General features: G+C 35.2%; 1 protein-coding gene across 1 annotated transcript; it reads left to right on the forward strand.

Moving 5' to 3' along the window:
* Positions 1 to 6,029: 6,029 nt before the first annotated feature.
* LOC114277607 (G-type lectin S-receptor-like serine/threonine-protein kinase At4g03230) lies at positions 6,030 to 13,924 on the forward strand. Its single transcript, XM_028219513.2, is given in 9 exon segments — positions 6,030 to 7,585; positions 11,020 to 11,511; positions 11,785 to 11,961; positions 12,114 to 12,214; positions 12,216 to 12,326; positions 12,418 to 12,628; positions 12,803 to 13,040; positions 13,187 to 13,337; positions 13,430 to 13,924. Coding segments are annotated over 9 exon segments (3,288 nt in total). The 5' UTR covers positions 6,030 to 6,096; the 3' UTR covers positions 13,748 to 13,924.
* The last annotated feature ends 1,325 nt before the right edge of the window (positions 13,925 to 15,249 follow it).

Here is a 15,249-nt window from a genome sequence, read left to right on the forward strand (position 1 = left end):
ACTTTTGATCCACAATAACTCACATACTCCCTTAGCCATTCCCCTGTACTCAGCCTCGGCACTGGACCTAGCTACTACCTCCTGTTTTTTACTTCGCCATGTAACTAAGTTTCCACCCACAAATGTGAAGTATCCAGACGTAGAACGTCTATCATCAATTGATCCAGCCCAATCTGCATCGGTATAACCCTCAACCTCCAAGTTGCATCCTTTTGTAAACATGATTCCTTTTCCCGGAGATGACTTCAAGTATCGCAATATACGGATAACTGCATTCATATGTTCTTCGCTTGGAGAATGCATAAATTGGCTGACAACACTCAACACATAAGCCAAGTCCGGTCTAGTATGTGCAAGATACATCAATCTTCCAACTAGTCTTTGATAACGTGCTTTGTCAGTAGGCACTTGATTTGAATGTATACTTAGCTTCAAGTTCTCATCCATCGGAGTACTAGCCGGACTACAAGCAGACATACCAACTTCCTTTAACAAATCTAAGGCATATTTACGTTGGGACAAGAAAATACCCCTTTTTGATCTTGATACTTCAATCCCTAGAAAGTACTTTAATAGACCAAGATCTTTCATTTCAAACTCATGGGCGAGGTGATTTTGCAATGCCTTCCTTTCGTCTAGATCATTTCCAGTCACTATCATATCATCAACATAGATAATAAGGGCTGTGATTTTTCCTTTGTTATGTTTCAAGAATAGAGTATGATCTGAGTTACTCTGTCTATATCCGAATGCCTTCATAGAGCTTGTGAACCGACCAAACCAGGCTCGAGGGGATTGTTTCAAGCCATATAGTGATTTCTTCAATCTACAAACCTGTTTGCCCCCTTTTGTTGGCAGATTATATCCAGGAGGTAACGCCATATAAACTTCTTCTTGGAGATGCCCATGTAGAAACGCATTTTTTACGTCAAATTGATGCAAAGGCCAATCTAGATTTACAGCCAGAGAAATTAAAATACGAACAGTATTAATTTTGGCTACTGGTGCGAATGTCTCCCCATAATCTAGTCCATATGTTTGTGTATACCCTTTGGCAACCAATCTGGCTTTGAATCGTTCGATAGCTCCATCAGCTTTGTATTTGATAGTAAACACCCATCTACACCCGACAGGTGTCTTTCCTTTAGGTAACTCGACAATATCCCAAGTTGAATTCTTTTGGAGAGACTTCATCTCTTCATTCATTGCCTCCTTCCACCTGGGATCTCTCAAAGCTTCCTGCACACTATTAGGAATAGATACAGCAGATAATTGATTCACAAATGATGCACAATCCTTTGACAATTGATGGTATGAGACAAAGTTACTCATGGGGTACTTAGGCTGAGAGTTAAGAACAGGTTCATATGTTGCTTTCGGTATTCCTCTTGTGACACGAGCAGGTAGGAGTTTTTGTTTGGGGTCAAGATTTACCTCATGCTCTTCAGGGATAGAGCCAATCGGAGAGCCCAATTGGTTAAATGGTACTGTCTGTGGGGAAGAAGAAGTGTGCTCTTGCTCTTGTGAAACCTGAGATGATGCTGGGTGCACCAGTGTGGGCTGCGGTATTACTTCCATTGGGTCAATCTCGGTATGGGTATCAACTTCAACAAGTGTTGGATTATGATTATGCTCTGCATTATGCTTATTGGTATGCTCCTCGGTATGGGTATCAACTTCAACAAGTGTTGGATTATCATTATGCTCTGCATTATGCTTATTGGTATGCTCCTCATTAGGTATGTCAGAATCCAGAATATCCAGAGTTAAAATGTCATGAGAGGTCTGCACTTCATTGCTATGCTCCCCCTGAAGTGGAGACGCGGGTGAAGAGTAATACATTGTATCCTCATGAAAAACAACATCAAGAGTAACATAGACCTTACGAGAAGGCGGGTGATAACAGCGATAGCCTTTTTGATGAGAGGCATAGCCGACAAAGACACAACGAAGAGCACGAGGTTCCAACTTAGTACGGAAGGGTTTGTGAAGATGCACAAAGGCAACACAACCAAAGACTTTTGGGGACAAATTCGGGACGGTTGGAGCAGTGATAGCCGCATGGAGAACATGAAATGGAGTCTGGAACTGTAAGGTACGGGAAGGGACTCGATTGATGAGATAAGCAGCAGAAGTGAGAGCTTCCCCCCAAAAATTCGTAGGCATGTGAGCTCCAAACAGGGCAGCACGTACAACTTCGAGGAGGTGACGATTCTTTCGCTCGGCCACTCCATTTTGTTGAGGGGTAGAAGTGCAAGTTGTCTGATGTACAATGCCATGTTGATTAAGAAATGGTGTCAAATACTGATTAACAAATTCTCCGCCATTATCAGAGCGGAGGACTCGTATAGGAAATTGATACTGAGTGGCCACCATCGTGTGAAATTTCTGAAACAGGGATGCAACTTCATTCTTTGATGCCATTAAACACACCCAAGTCATGCGAGAATAATCATCGATAAAAGAAACAAACCAACGTGCACCATTAAGAGTCGGAATTTTTGCTGGACCCCACACATCGGAGTGAACCACCATAAATGGGACGGAACTTTTATGCATACTTATTGGGAATGAGATTCTATGACTTTTAGCAAATTCACAAATATCACACTTAAAATCCGAAATATCTAAAGCAGAAAATAATTGTGGAAACAATCGTTTTAAATAATCAAAAGAAGCATGACCAAAGCGCTTATGCCATAACCAAATCTCTAAAGTACGTTTATTTGCAGATCCAGCAGCGGAAAAAACTTGAGCTAACTGAGTTGAACTTGTAGGTTGCAGATCAAGATGATAGAGCTTGCCCCTTCTAGTACCATAACCAATTGTCTTCCGAGTCTGGATGTCCTTGAAAACACACATATTAGGCCAAAAAATCACAATACATTGCAAGGCATGAGTGATTTGTGCAATAGACAATAGGTTATGATGGAGAGAAGGAACAACTAAAACAGTATCCAAATTTAAAGTGCTTGTCAAAGGAATTGAACCTTCTCCAATTACAGGGGTGGAGTGACCATTGGCTGTGGTCACTATAGGTTGTTTCGAAGGTGTTATGGACTGAATATGACTTGCGTCAAAGGTCATGTGATCGGTTGCACCGGAATCAATTATCCATGTATTATCACTAAAAGTATGGAAAGTAGAGAGAGCCTTACCATGGTTACCTGAAGCAGACTCAGGCAGGTCTCTGATTGGTTCTGCAACAACAAGAGAAGTATGAGGTGTGGCCTTGGAAGTACGCTTGCTGGATGCCTTTGCAGGATCCCACCATTCAGGGTACCCAATCAGATCATAGCACCGGGCCTTAGTATGGCCAGTTCCACCACAATGAGTACACACACGATCTGGCTGTGCACCCCCAATGTTGTTGCGCCGATTTTGCGAAGCAGATGGAACCCGAGGGCCAGAGAGTTGTTCAGATTTGGAAGCAGGTTGTGTGGCTTGCGGTTTAGGGCGATAAGCCACCATAACAGATGACTCAAGGTGTTCTGGTTTAGTATGCTGCGTTGTGCGACGAACAGCATCACGCCGAATATATGCATAGGCTTCATCAAGATCCAGAACAGGATCCTTCCGAAGAACCTCTCCTCGGATTTGTTCAAATTCTGTATCCAGCCCATTCAAGAATATATGCACACGCAACCTCTCAACAGATTTTACATACGCAATCATATCATCGGGATCCTTCATAATAATCTTATCACGATGATCCAACTCTTGAAAAATAGCGACAAGATCACCAAAATAAGTAGATAGAGGTCGACCAACCTGTTTTAGAGAGAAAGCTTGCTGGTGTAGTGCAAAGATTTGTGATTCGTCGGACCCATCATAGAAGGCTTTAGCAAGAGCACTCCAGATTTCGCGAGCGGTGGGTAGACGGAGATAACGTTTCATGATTTCAGGCGACATAGATGTCAACAACCACCCCTTAACCTTTTGATTTTCAGCATACCACTTCCCATAGGATGCATCAGTTTTCTGTGGTGGGAGTGTGTCTCCCAGAATAAAATCGAGACGTTCACGGCCTGCGATTTGCATCTCCAATATCTGGGACCAAACATTGTAGTTGGTTTCGGTGAGGGTTATGCCGGCTTTGAAGCTGGCGGTTTCAGACTGAACATGGATAACGGGAAGGGATGATGGTAAGGATTCAGTAATTTCGGTGTTCATGGTTTGCGAGAGACGGATTCGAGGAACAATATGGGGATAACTATGCTCTGATACCAAGTAGAAAACAAGAGATTCAGAGGTTTCAAGATGAAATATTATTTTTCTATATTCTTTTACAATATGGAATGATATATATATAGCCATACACAGCAATACAAGAAAGGAATGATTACCTAATTGATACACATTACCTAATTTATACAAATACTATAATTAACACACAGTCATCCTCAATTTATGCCAAACAATCTTCAATCAATCTTCAACATATGATTTATATCACATGAGACCCATCCCATGATACACAATATTTACATGCTGTGCGACTCACACAATATTGAATCCACATTCATTGTGTTGTGTAAAATTTTAATATTTTTTAAAAATTACATTTATTGTGTTGTGTAAAATTTTAATATTTTTTAAAAATTTCTAATATTTCACTTTTAGTTTAATATTTAAGGTCCCTCCAAACAATGTTCTTGTGTTTGATAAATGAAATTCCCATTTTGAGTGGTATCTTCTATTTTTAACCGAAGTTATTCCTGCTACCGGCAGGGGTGGTGGTTGGTTGGTGTGTTGGTTGTGGGAGGTAATGAGCCCATTAAATGTTGGAACTGGTAGTACTAATGAGCAAGGGGGTGATAACATTATTGGAGTGGTTGAAACAAAGGAATGGATGAAAATCTATTTTCAAAGTAAAGTCATTTTTCACAATTTGCCAAAAAACAAAAATTAACACTAATTTTTTTTTTCTTTTGTCATTTAATTTTTTTTTTTTGTAAAAATTAATAAAAAAACATAAACATAAATAGTAGCAAATATGCTTTCATTTTTATTTAATAGTTTAAATAATGGATGTGTATAGTGTCTCAAAAACAACATCATTTTAGGAAAAAAAAAAAAAACTTGATAAACACCCCTTTCAACGGTTGCAACCCTACCCCATCGTCATCCAACGAAAACACGTACCCCCATTATGATTTTAATCTGACTACCGAGTCTCGATCCGTACTACTACGGTGACAAACATGGAAACGCATCAAAAGCCCTAGAAAATGGTGATGAAGATCATGGATGAGAAGGCAATATCAAACTCAGATCACCAGAGAGTAATTCATCGCAAGATTCAGAATCTTTCATTGGAGTCAAGGTCCGCAGAGTGGTTCAAGATTACAGGGGTGAGTCTATCGACGTCCCTTCGCATCCCTATCTCATGAATATTCTCCAAATTCAAAAGGTAATTCTTAAATCAACATTGCAGTCAACCTTGCTTGTTTTGGTTTGATTTCAATTTTTTTTTTTTTTTTGATGGATGAAGTTTAGAAATTTGAGGATGTTAGAATGAGATGGAATGAAATGATGATTATGTAGATTATTTCTTAAATTTTGAAAAATAATTTTATTTATAATGAATTTATTATTATTTCCAAATATAGAAATAAATATTTTGATGATACCCACTTAATACTTTTGAACCAAACATAAAGAAGACAAGGGGGAAGGGAAAAGAAGATTTTATTTTATTTACTCCATCCGTCTCAAACTATTAGTTTATTTTCAAAATATTAATCTCTTATTATATTTTTCACTGTCTTAAAATATTAGTCACTTTTCAAAAATTAAGGACTAAAATAATGAGTTTTTTATTTTGTCATTTTTTTAAATTCATTAATAACACAAAAAGTACAATTATGATAATTGATATTGTCAAAAAAATATACTATCAAAGAGTAATTTTAAAAAATTAATATTTTTAAAATGTAATAATTATACTATAAAAAATAATTTAGATTTCTCAAAAAGAAACTATTATTTATTTTGGCAAGAAGTATTTGTTTTTTTTCTCCAAAAGGACGTGGTTTTGGGATAGTCAAACCGCGTGCCCCTACTGGGAAGAATCAACGGCCCGCCCTTCTGTCCATGGCAGACGACTTGGTTACGGCTCAATTGCCAAGTCAACCGCTAATGCCATCCTCATTGTTAGCTTATTCTACAGCCACCACCATGCGTCCTGTAATGAAGGATAACGGAGCATACACCACCACCACCACTGCCGCCGTGATATTTTCTTATAATTTTCATTCAAATTTTACACAACCATCTACCATTTTCATCATCTTTGGCCTATTGCTGTTGTTGGGTCCTTTAATATTTTGTCTTGCAGCTGCAGCTACAACTGCAAGGGATACTATAACAACAGGCAATCCAATTCATGATATCTATGGCGAAACTCTCATCTCACCTGGCAACAAATTCCAACTTGGTTTCTTTTCCACTATGGGAGAATCCGGCTACGTAGCCAGATACATAGGAATATGGTATTACATGTTGAACCCATCGACAATTGTGTGGGTTGCCAACCGTGACAGCCCGCTATTCAGTACAACTGGCGTTTTCACCATTGCAGAAGATGATGGCAACCTCAACCTCAAGGTCATGGACGGAAATTCCATTTATTTCAGTACAGGTCTTACAATCTCAGCATCTTTGTCCAATAGGACAACAGTAAAGCTCTTGGACTCTGGGAACTTGGTTTTGAGCGATGATCTATCGGGGAAGGTACTATGGCAGAGTTTTGATCATCCAACCGATACCTTCCTTCCCGGTATGATGATGGACGATAATCTAAATTTGACTTCATGGAAAAGGGGCAACGACCCGGCAAGCGGAAATTTTACTTTCGGGAAAGATCAATCAAATAATTACATCATTTGGCAAAGAAGCAAGATGTACTGGAGAAGTGGAGGGTCTGGTATCTTTAACAGTTCCGATCAGAAATTGCTATACAAAATAGCCCCACTGTTATCAAATTCTAGCAATGGTAAGAACAGAACAGATTATGGTAAGAGTTTAACTGTCTCACCAGTTTTAATAGACAATATTACGAGGTTGGTGATGAGTTTTTCCGGGGAACTACAGCTTTTCAATTGGGATAATGGACAGTGGTCTTTGATATGGTCAGAACCGCGAGACAAGTGCAGTGTGTATAATGCTTGTGGGGATTTTGGAAGCTGTAATAGTGAGAATAGTGGAGTGAAGTACTGTAAGTGTTTGCCGGGTTTTGATCCGAACTCACCAGATGAATGGAATTCTGGTGAATTTTCAAGCGGGTGTACTAGGAAGACAACTATGTGCTTGACGGATAAGAAGTACACATTCTTGAAGTTGAAGATGATGAAAGTGGAAGATCCAGACTCATCATTTGAGGCGAAAAGTGAGCAGGATTGCGAAAGCGAGTGTGTGGGAGATTGCAATTGCCAGGCGTATTCTTATATCGCATCATCTGCGCAAAGAGTCACTAGTACAAACTCATCTGGGTGCAGAATTTGGACCTCCAATCTAAGAAATCTTCACGAGGATACGGAAGGTGCTCATAACCTATCAGTCCGTGTAGCCCGTACAGATATAGGTACTTTACTTTCTTCCCTTCCAGACAAAAAATGGGTGCCCCTCTATGCATTTAAATTTGATATGAGTATCTTAAATTCATATCAAATTTTGTACACTTTTTAATATATATATATATTTTAAATAAAAATTCGTAACATCATGACATTACTGTATAACATTACTGGCAAACATATAGACTAGATCTACTCTTGCTAAACATGCCCGATTCAATCTTAACCAAACAATTTATCCTTCTAACTAATTAGGCTAATTCAATTTGGCCACACCTTAACTGATGGGCCAAGATCAATCCTTTGTTGCTGTTCGGCTTGCGGGCTTGTATTGTTGGGCTTTCTTACAGAGCACTGATGATTTGGACAAATGGCCCTGTTTCATGGGGCAATAATAGACCTATGTATCAGAATTGAGTTAAATTGTTACAGCTCAGACACTATCGACCTATCTTTTGGCCTATAAATGATTTTTCTTCTTAAATAGTTGATTGTCGACTTTGAGATTATAGGGACAGGCTATGTTTGGATTGAGTGATTTGGAGGGAAAAGAAAAGAAATAGAGAGATATGCATTTCTCTTACTTGTTTGGATAATTTAAGTGGAGAGAAATGGAAAGAAATTGAGAGAAATGGAAAGAAACTCATTTCTTTTATAAGTCTCATTTTCAATCTTCCCAAAAGTGGAGAGATTGGGAGAGAAAAGAAACCACTATTTTCATAATACCAATTTTGTCCCTATAAAAATAAACGAAATAAAATGATTGAAAATATAAAAAGTTTATTTTGGTAATATAACATAAAATAATTTCTTTTCTTTTCTCTTAATGAATTATAACCAAACAAGAATGAGAGAAATCATAATCATTTCTTTTCTTTTATTTCTTCCTTATCCAAACAAAAATGAGAGAAATCACAATCATTTCTTTTCTTTTTTTTTCTTTTCTCTTATTACTTAAGTAATTTTTTTTTTTTTTTTCCCTAGGTTCCCAAACACAGTGAAAGTTTCGTATTCCCTATCTAAAATAAGGTAGAAGAGGTTATTTATAATAATGATAGTGCCACATCATTCTTATTAACTTTTTTGTATGACTTTTATGTAATAATAGAATTTATCAAATCATGAAGATGTGTGATCTCTACCATAAAACAATGATGGGAATTTAAACCAAAAGTGATTGTTAAATAACTGGCAATTGATAGTTATTTGTGACTATTATAACAATTATTATCTTCTTCTAATAGTCAGCCATATTTGTTCAATTACAACTCTTTATTTTAATAAATTTTTCATTCTGAGGCAATAAATTTTTTTTATTATGATTACTATTATTATATTCATTTATATTTTTTGAGTTTAATTTATTCAGAAAATTCTCGATGTCATTGCAAAATAATTTCAGTCGAATTAATTGTTGAACGATTGTTTCACTTGACATGGACAATCAAACTATGGTCAAGTACAAGTAACAGTAAGGGGCTGACCATGTAAATTGATGACTAGATTTGCCTTTAGAATCCCCAAACCATCAATAACAGAAAATCTAATATTGTTGGTCCTTGCATTAATTAGCTGATTAAACATTCACCATATATTTCAATTTTGTTTGAGGAATCGATGGCTGACTGATAATATTCAAATATAGATGTATCCTTGTGTCGCCTTACAAGCTGCAAGAAACCATGGTGCTATATACAATGTTACATATGAACAATGTGCACAACGATGATTTTATGTTATATATTGACCACGTTATATGTCATATGCTAAGTATTTGTATTTGTCAAAGACTACTATATATGCATCTTACTTTTTCTCAATAGCAGAAATCGGATTGTTGATTTTGAACTCCTATTGTATTTATTCGCTTCTAGCTGCCTATGCTGAAGTGGGACAAGGACTTTTTTCAAAATCCAACTTTTTTCATAACATAATTTGATTTATCTTATTATTAGCCTTCCTTACAGATATGAATATGATCTAAAATTAGTTTTCAGAAATTCAGCACATGACAATCTTGTGTTTAGAGACAGTTTTCACCTAGCAAACTAATACAATTATTTGTATGTAAAATTATAGTATATTTATATGATATATTAGAAGAAATAATAATCTGAATATATCATTTTATAATTTCAACAAATGCTTAAATTAAAAAAAAAAAAAAAAAAAAAAAAAAAAAAAAAAAAAACTCATTTTCGACATATCAACAAACATGCAATTTGACATTTTTAGCTTATATATAGATACATTTGATGTAAAGTCTGGTATTTTTTGTAACATTGATCAGATATATAGTTGAACTACTTGACTATCAGTTAGTTTCTTTTTGAATTTTTTTAGAAAACTCTTTTTGAAGAAATTTGGGTTACATACAAATATGGTAGGTACACATCTTGTGATTAGCTACCCGTTACGGCCGTTATAGCGGTGTGACAGAAATTCACGACCATAACAACCACTACCGTTATGTAAAGGCCATAACCGTTAGATTGTCGCTGGCTGTTATGACTGTTATGCTTCTCTTTCTTTCTTTTTTTAATATAAATTTTGTATGTATTGCTATTTTTCTCTTTTTATTTTCTAGTTACATAGAAGTTAGTAAAAATCTTATCTATACATGTTTTGAATGTCCAATCTTCAAATTCTACAAGATTTCATTACTTTTTTAACTTAATTGTATTTGAATATGAACTTATATCTATTTATCCCCCCCCCCCCAAAAAAAAAAGAACTTATATGATATATCTATTTCTGTTGTATTAAATTTATTTTACATTATTAAATTGACATTTTGTATTTTGAACCTTTGTTTATGAGAATATTATATACTTCATTTTTTTTTCTTAACAAATCGGAGAAGTTGTCCACAATTATAATTAGTAAAGTAAAAAAAAAATTAAATAAATCCAACAATAAGAAAATTTTCCATAGCAACTTAAACCTAATATAAAAATTAGTATATATTTTGGATCATGTTTTAAAACGAAACAAAAATACTAAAAATCATTTTCAACCTCACTAAATGTGATTCTGAAATTAAAAAAAATGCATATCGGTATGTTTTCTTAAAGTTGAGCGAATAATTAAAAAAAATTCACAATTCCAGTTACCACCAACGTTGTGCTACAGCCGTTACATCCTGTAACCGCGTCAGCTTTACCACTACCATTACGGTAACCACCACCATTATTTAAAACCTTGGCTACAATTATTGTTGATATATACTTGCCATCTAATTTTAGTTGATTTGTCCACTAGTTTTTATTCTTATTGTTGATTTTTACATATATATGTTCCTTATGTTAGTTAAAAAAGATGTAATGTAACTGATAAATGTGCCTAGAATAAAAGTATAAACACATCACATTGTAGTTAAACATGATCTTGAAACTTCAGTGGTAGCTCTTTTTTTGACATATAAGACAATCCACTCTTGTAGGATCAATAAGCAAAAGTTGTGAGACTTGTGGCACGAACATAATTCCCTATCCGCTAAGCACAGGACCAAATTGTGGTGATCCCATGTACTTCAATTTCTTCTGCAACTTCTCAACTGGCCAAGTTAGCTTCCGGACTTTAGGAGACAACTTTCAGGTCAACGACTTTCAGGTCAAAAACATCAATCCAAAAACACGCAAGTTTGTCATTGAAGTGAAAGATAAAGATTGTGGTGCTAGAAATTCAAAATATCTACAGCTTAGTCCAGCATCCCCTTTTCAGGCGCTTAACTTGTGCTATGGTCAAAAGCAATCAAGAAATGGAAATGAAGTAGAGTTTGTTTGGAATTCCCCACTTGAGCCACCTTGTACTTCAGCCATAGATTGCAAGGATTGGCCTAATTCAAGTTGCAATGCGACAAGTGGTGGTAAAGGTTGGTGTCATTGCAATGCAAACTATCAATGGAATGGGACAACAATAGCTTGTACACAAGGTGAGGATGCTATATAATGCATATATTTTATCATTTTTCTTAAGTACTAGACTTTTCCCATTGGCTAGAGGAATGAATGAAACTACTAGTCATATGTGCTGATAATTGATTTATCAACTGTAAACGTTGCCTCTTATGTTGCTTGTTTGGTATCTATATTGTTGATCAGATAGATGCAAATTTTGTGCCTTTTCATATCTAAGAGAGCCATCTTCTCTCTCTTTCTGTCTCTCGCTCACTTTCTTTTTTTCTTTTTTTTTGGTTTTTTTTTAGTGGGCAATAACCCTAGGCAATTTGGAGGATCTGGGCAATTCAGAAGCTCTGAGAAGAAACACAAGTCAATTTCTTTGAAAACCAGAGTAATTTTCATAGTTGTGTTTTTCATATTTGTGCTATTATGCATCATTAGCTTGATTTTCTGTGGAAGAAGAATGACAGCAAGAAGACGAGGTAATTAATTAGTCAGCCCTATAATGTGCATTGATTATTTTTTTTTTCTTTTACTATTATTCTGTATCTTGAAAATATTAATGATAATTTCACTGTTCCATTCCATGTTAGAATTTTCTATAACTAAGTTGTATATTTATCTTCAACATCAGAAAGCAGAGAAAGAAGAGAGGGAAATCAAGCGATTCAAATGTATGACATGGAAAGAAGTGTAAAAAGCTTCTTAGATTCGAGTGAATTCAAAGAGGGTGATAAAAAAAGGCATTGATGTACCTGTTTTTAACTTAGAAAGCATATTAGAAGCTACAAATTACTTCTCAGATGAAAATAAGCTCGGACAAGGGGGATTTGGGCCTGTTTACAAGGTTATAGTCCTTTCCTAATTACTCATTGAAGTTCATTAACAAGTAGTTTCTGCTTTAATGACACAATAGTTGTCTAAAAATATGCTTGTAGGGTAAATTCCCTGGAGAACAAGAAATCGCTATAAAGAGGTTGTCAACTCATTCAGGACAAGGCTTAGAAGAATTTAAGAACGAGGTTGTCTTGATTGCCAAACTTCAACACAGGAATCTTGTCAGGCTTTTGGGCTACTGCATCAAAGGCGATGAAAAGATTTTACTTTATGAGTATATGCCAAACAAAAGCTTAGACACATTCGTATTTGGTTAGCTTCTATAACCAAATTCCTCAAATGCTAGTTCTACATTTACTATATAGTTTTCGTGCCACGTGCAAAGCATGTGCTTCTTCACTAATATACATGAAACATGGTAGTCTAAATGTGCTTCTTCTTTTTCTTTATTTATTTATTTATTTTTTTTAATGGACCATTTCCAAGATCAAACATTGTGCTTGTCTTTGGATTGGGAGAAACGCTTTGGTATCATTTTGGGGATTGCTCGTGGGCTTCTTTATCTTCACCAAGACTCCAGGTTGAGGATAATCCATAGAGATTTGAAAACAAGCAATATTCTTTTAGACGAAGAGATGAATCCCAAAATTTCAGACTTCGGTTTAGCAAGGATAGTTAAGGGCAAAGAAACAGAAGCGAACACAAAGAGAATTTTTGGAACATAGTAAGTATAGTATGATTGAAGGTATCATCATCAAACTAAGATTGCCATGTTTTCAGGGATGCAAATTTCAAGTCATTCATTCTTTGTCTAATGTGTCCTATCCTACTAATATTAACTTAAATTTAGAATTTGGCATAATAATGCAGTGGCTATATGTCTCCCGAATATGCATTAGATGGATTGTTCTCAATAAAGTCCGACGTCTTCAGCTTTGGAGTAATTGTGCTCGAAATTGTCAGTGGGAAAAGGAACACAGGATTTTATCAGTCCAAAGAAGCCCTAAACCTTTTAGGTTATGTGAGTGCTAAAGTTTGTTTGACCAAAATATATAATCTCATATGTCTTTTAGTTTACTCAAAATGTTTTGATTGGATGATTTATCATCTCAGGCTTGGAGATTGTGGAATGAGGAGAAGGCATTGGATTTGATGGATCGAACACTAGTCGAATCTTGCAATAGAGGTGAAGTTTTAAAATGCATAAATGTTGGGTTCTTGTGTGTACAAGAAGATCCTAGTGATCGTCCAAACATGTCAAATGTACTTTCCATGCTCACTAGTGAAGTTGCAACTCCTCTTCCAAATCCTAAAGAGCCAGCTTTTGTTGCAAAGAAATGGATTTCTTCTGGACCTTCTTCTTCCTTTGACAAACCCGAAACATCCTCTTCTAATAATGAGTTGACAGTTTCTACAGAACTCGGCCGATAAATAAGATAGTATTTTCATGAATCTTTACTTCTACATTTCCGATAGTAATTTAGGTGCGATAAGTTTGTGTAATGTTAATTTTAGGGTAAATTACTAATATGTCCTATTTTTGAGACATATTACTCCATGTTTTGTGATTCTATTTTTCTGTAAATTTATTTTTATTTTTATAGTAAATTAGACTCACCTCCATGCGGTTTGAAAAAAAAAAAAAAAAAAAAGGAAAAAAACAACAACAACAACAACAACAACAACAACAACAAAGTTAGTCTTACTCTTTTCATATATAATTACACTAACTTTTCTTTTAATATTACTAAAGCAATCGAAACTAATTCAGAATGTGTATAAATGTTGAAATAACTACAAATTAATCTATATTTTAGTAGAAAAGAGATAACAACATTATTATTTTTTTAATATGATTAATGACTTATAAATAAAAAAAATTAGTCTAATTGTTATTTGAATTAAAATCTTAAGAGAAATCAACATAATTATGATAGAAGTGTAAGATTTTTTGAGGGGATGATCGGGTGTTCGGATAAACTATGACTAATCTCAAAACCTATGCAAAGTGTCTCTTTCACGAGGGTCGGGCAAAAGTGTGGGATTGATAATATTTTTTCCATTGGTTGTGTTTTCCTCCAATCTCGACAGGCCTTGTTTCAATAATTTAAATCCTTTATTTTGTGGGAGATTCTATTTGCACACAAATATAAATTCAGTATGCCCAACTAAAATTTTAAAACTTTAATTTCTATTATATCTTAATGTAAATTTACTAATAAAGATAATATACATTAAATCTTAAAATAAAATATTATTTTTTTATCATACATCTTAATCACCTATATATATATATATTTAATTAAGAGGGCTTGAGGGTTTATGAAGAACTAGTTTTAGACCTAAAAGGGTCAAAACTTAGGAAAAAAAAATATAAAAAAGAATCTTCAATGACATTAGTTTTTTGAACAAAATATAAACCAAAATCTTTTCCAAAAAATAAGCACCTCTTTCTCAACAATACAATTCTAAAACTTCAATCAATGATCACAAATTCCAACTCCTCTCAAAAACTCAAAATTTCAAAAAACAACAGAAGAGCTTTCGAAAGGAAGATATGAGACTGTACGAACACGAAATAATCTTGTTGACCAAGTTTACACTCCTCCAAATGTCATCGCTTTGCTACCTAAAAACACAAATATGAGTTGGTCAGCAAGTGTGTGCCGGATGCCTAAGTCATCAAATAGATAGTAGACACAAATGTCCTGTGTATTTGAGAGTAAGAATTGCAATGCATGTGCATAGGTTATGTCATGAGCTTTTATAGATTCTACTTGACACGATCCTAATAGGACTCTAACTCTCCTTAGCAGAGTCCTCTTAGGAATCCCATGCCCAAGGATAATGTCTATCCTAATAACACCCTACTCATTGCCAACCAAGTGAGATGGTCAAAACCCTATACTCTGGCTGTCACCACAGCCTACCGA

This window comes from Camellia sinensis, chromosome 8, assembly GCF_055761805.1.
Source record: "Camellia sinensis isolate YWXY chromosome 8, ASM5576180v1, whole genome shotgun sequence".
Lineage (NCBI taxonomy): Eukaryota > Viridiplantae > Streptophyta > Magnoliopsida > Ericales > Theaceae > Camellia > Camellia sinensis.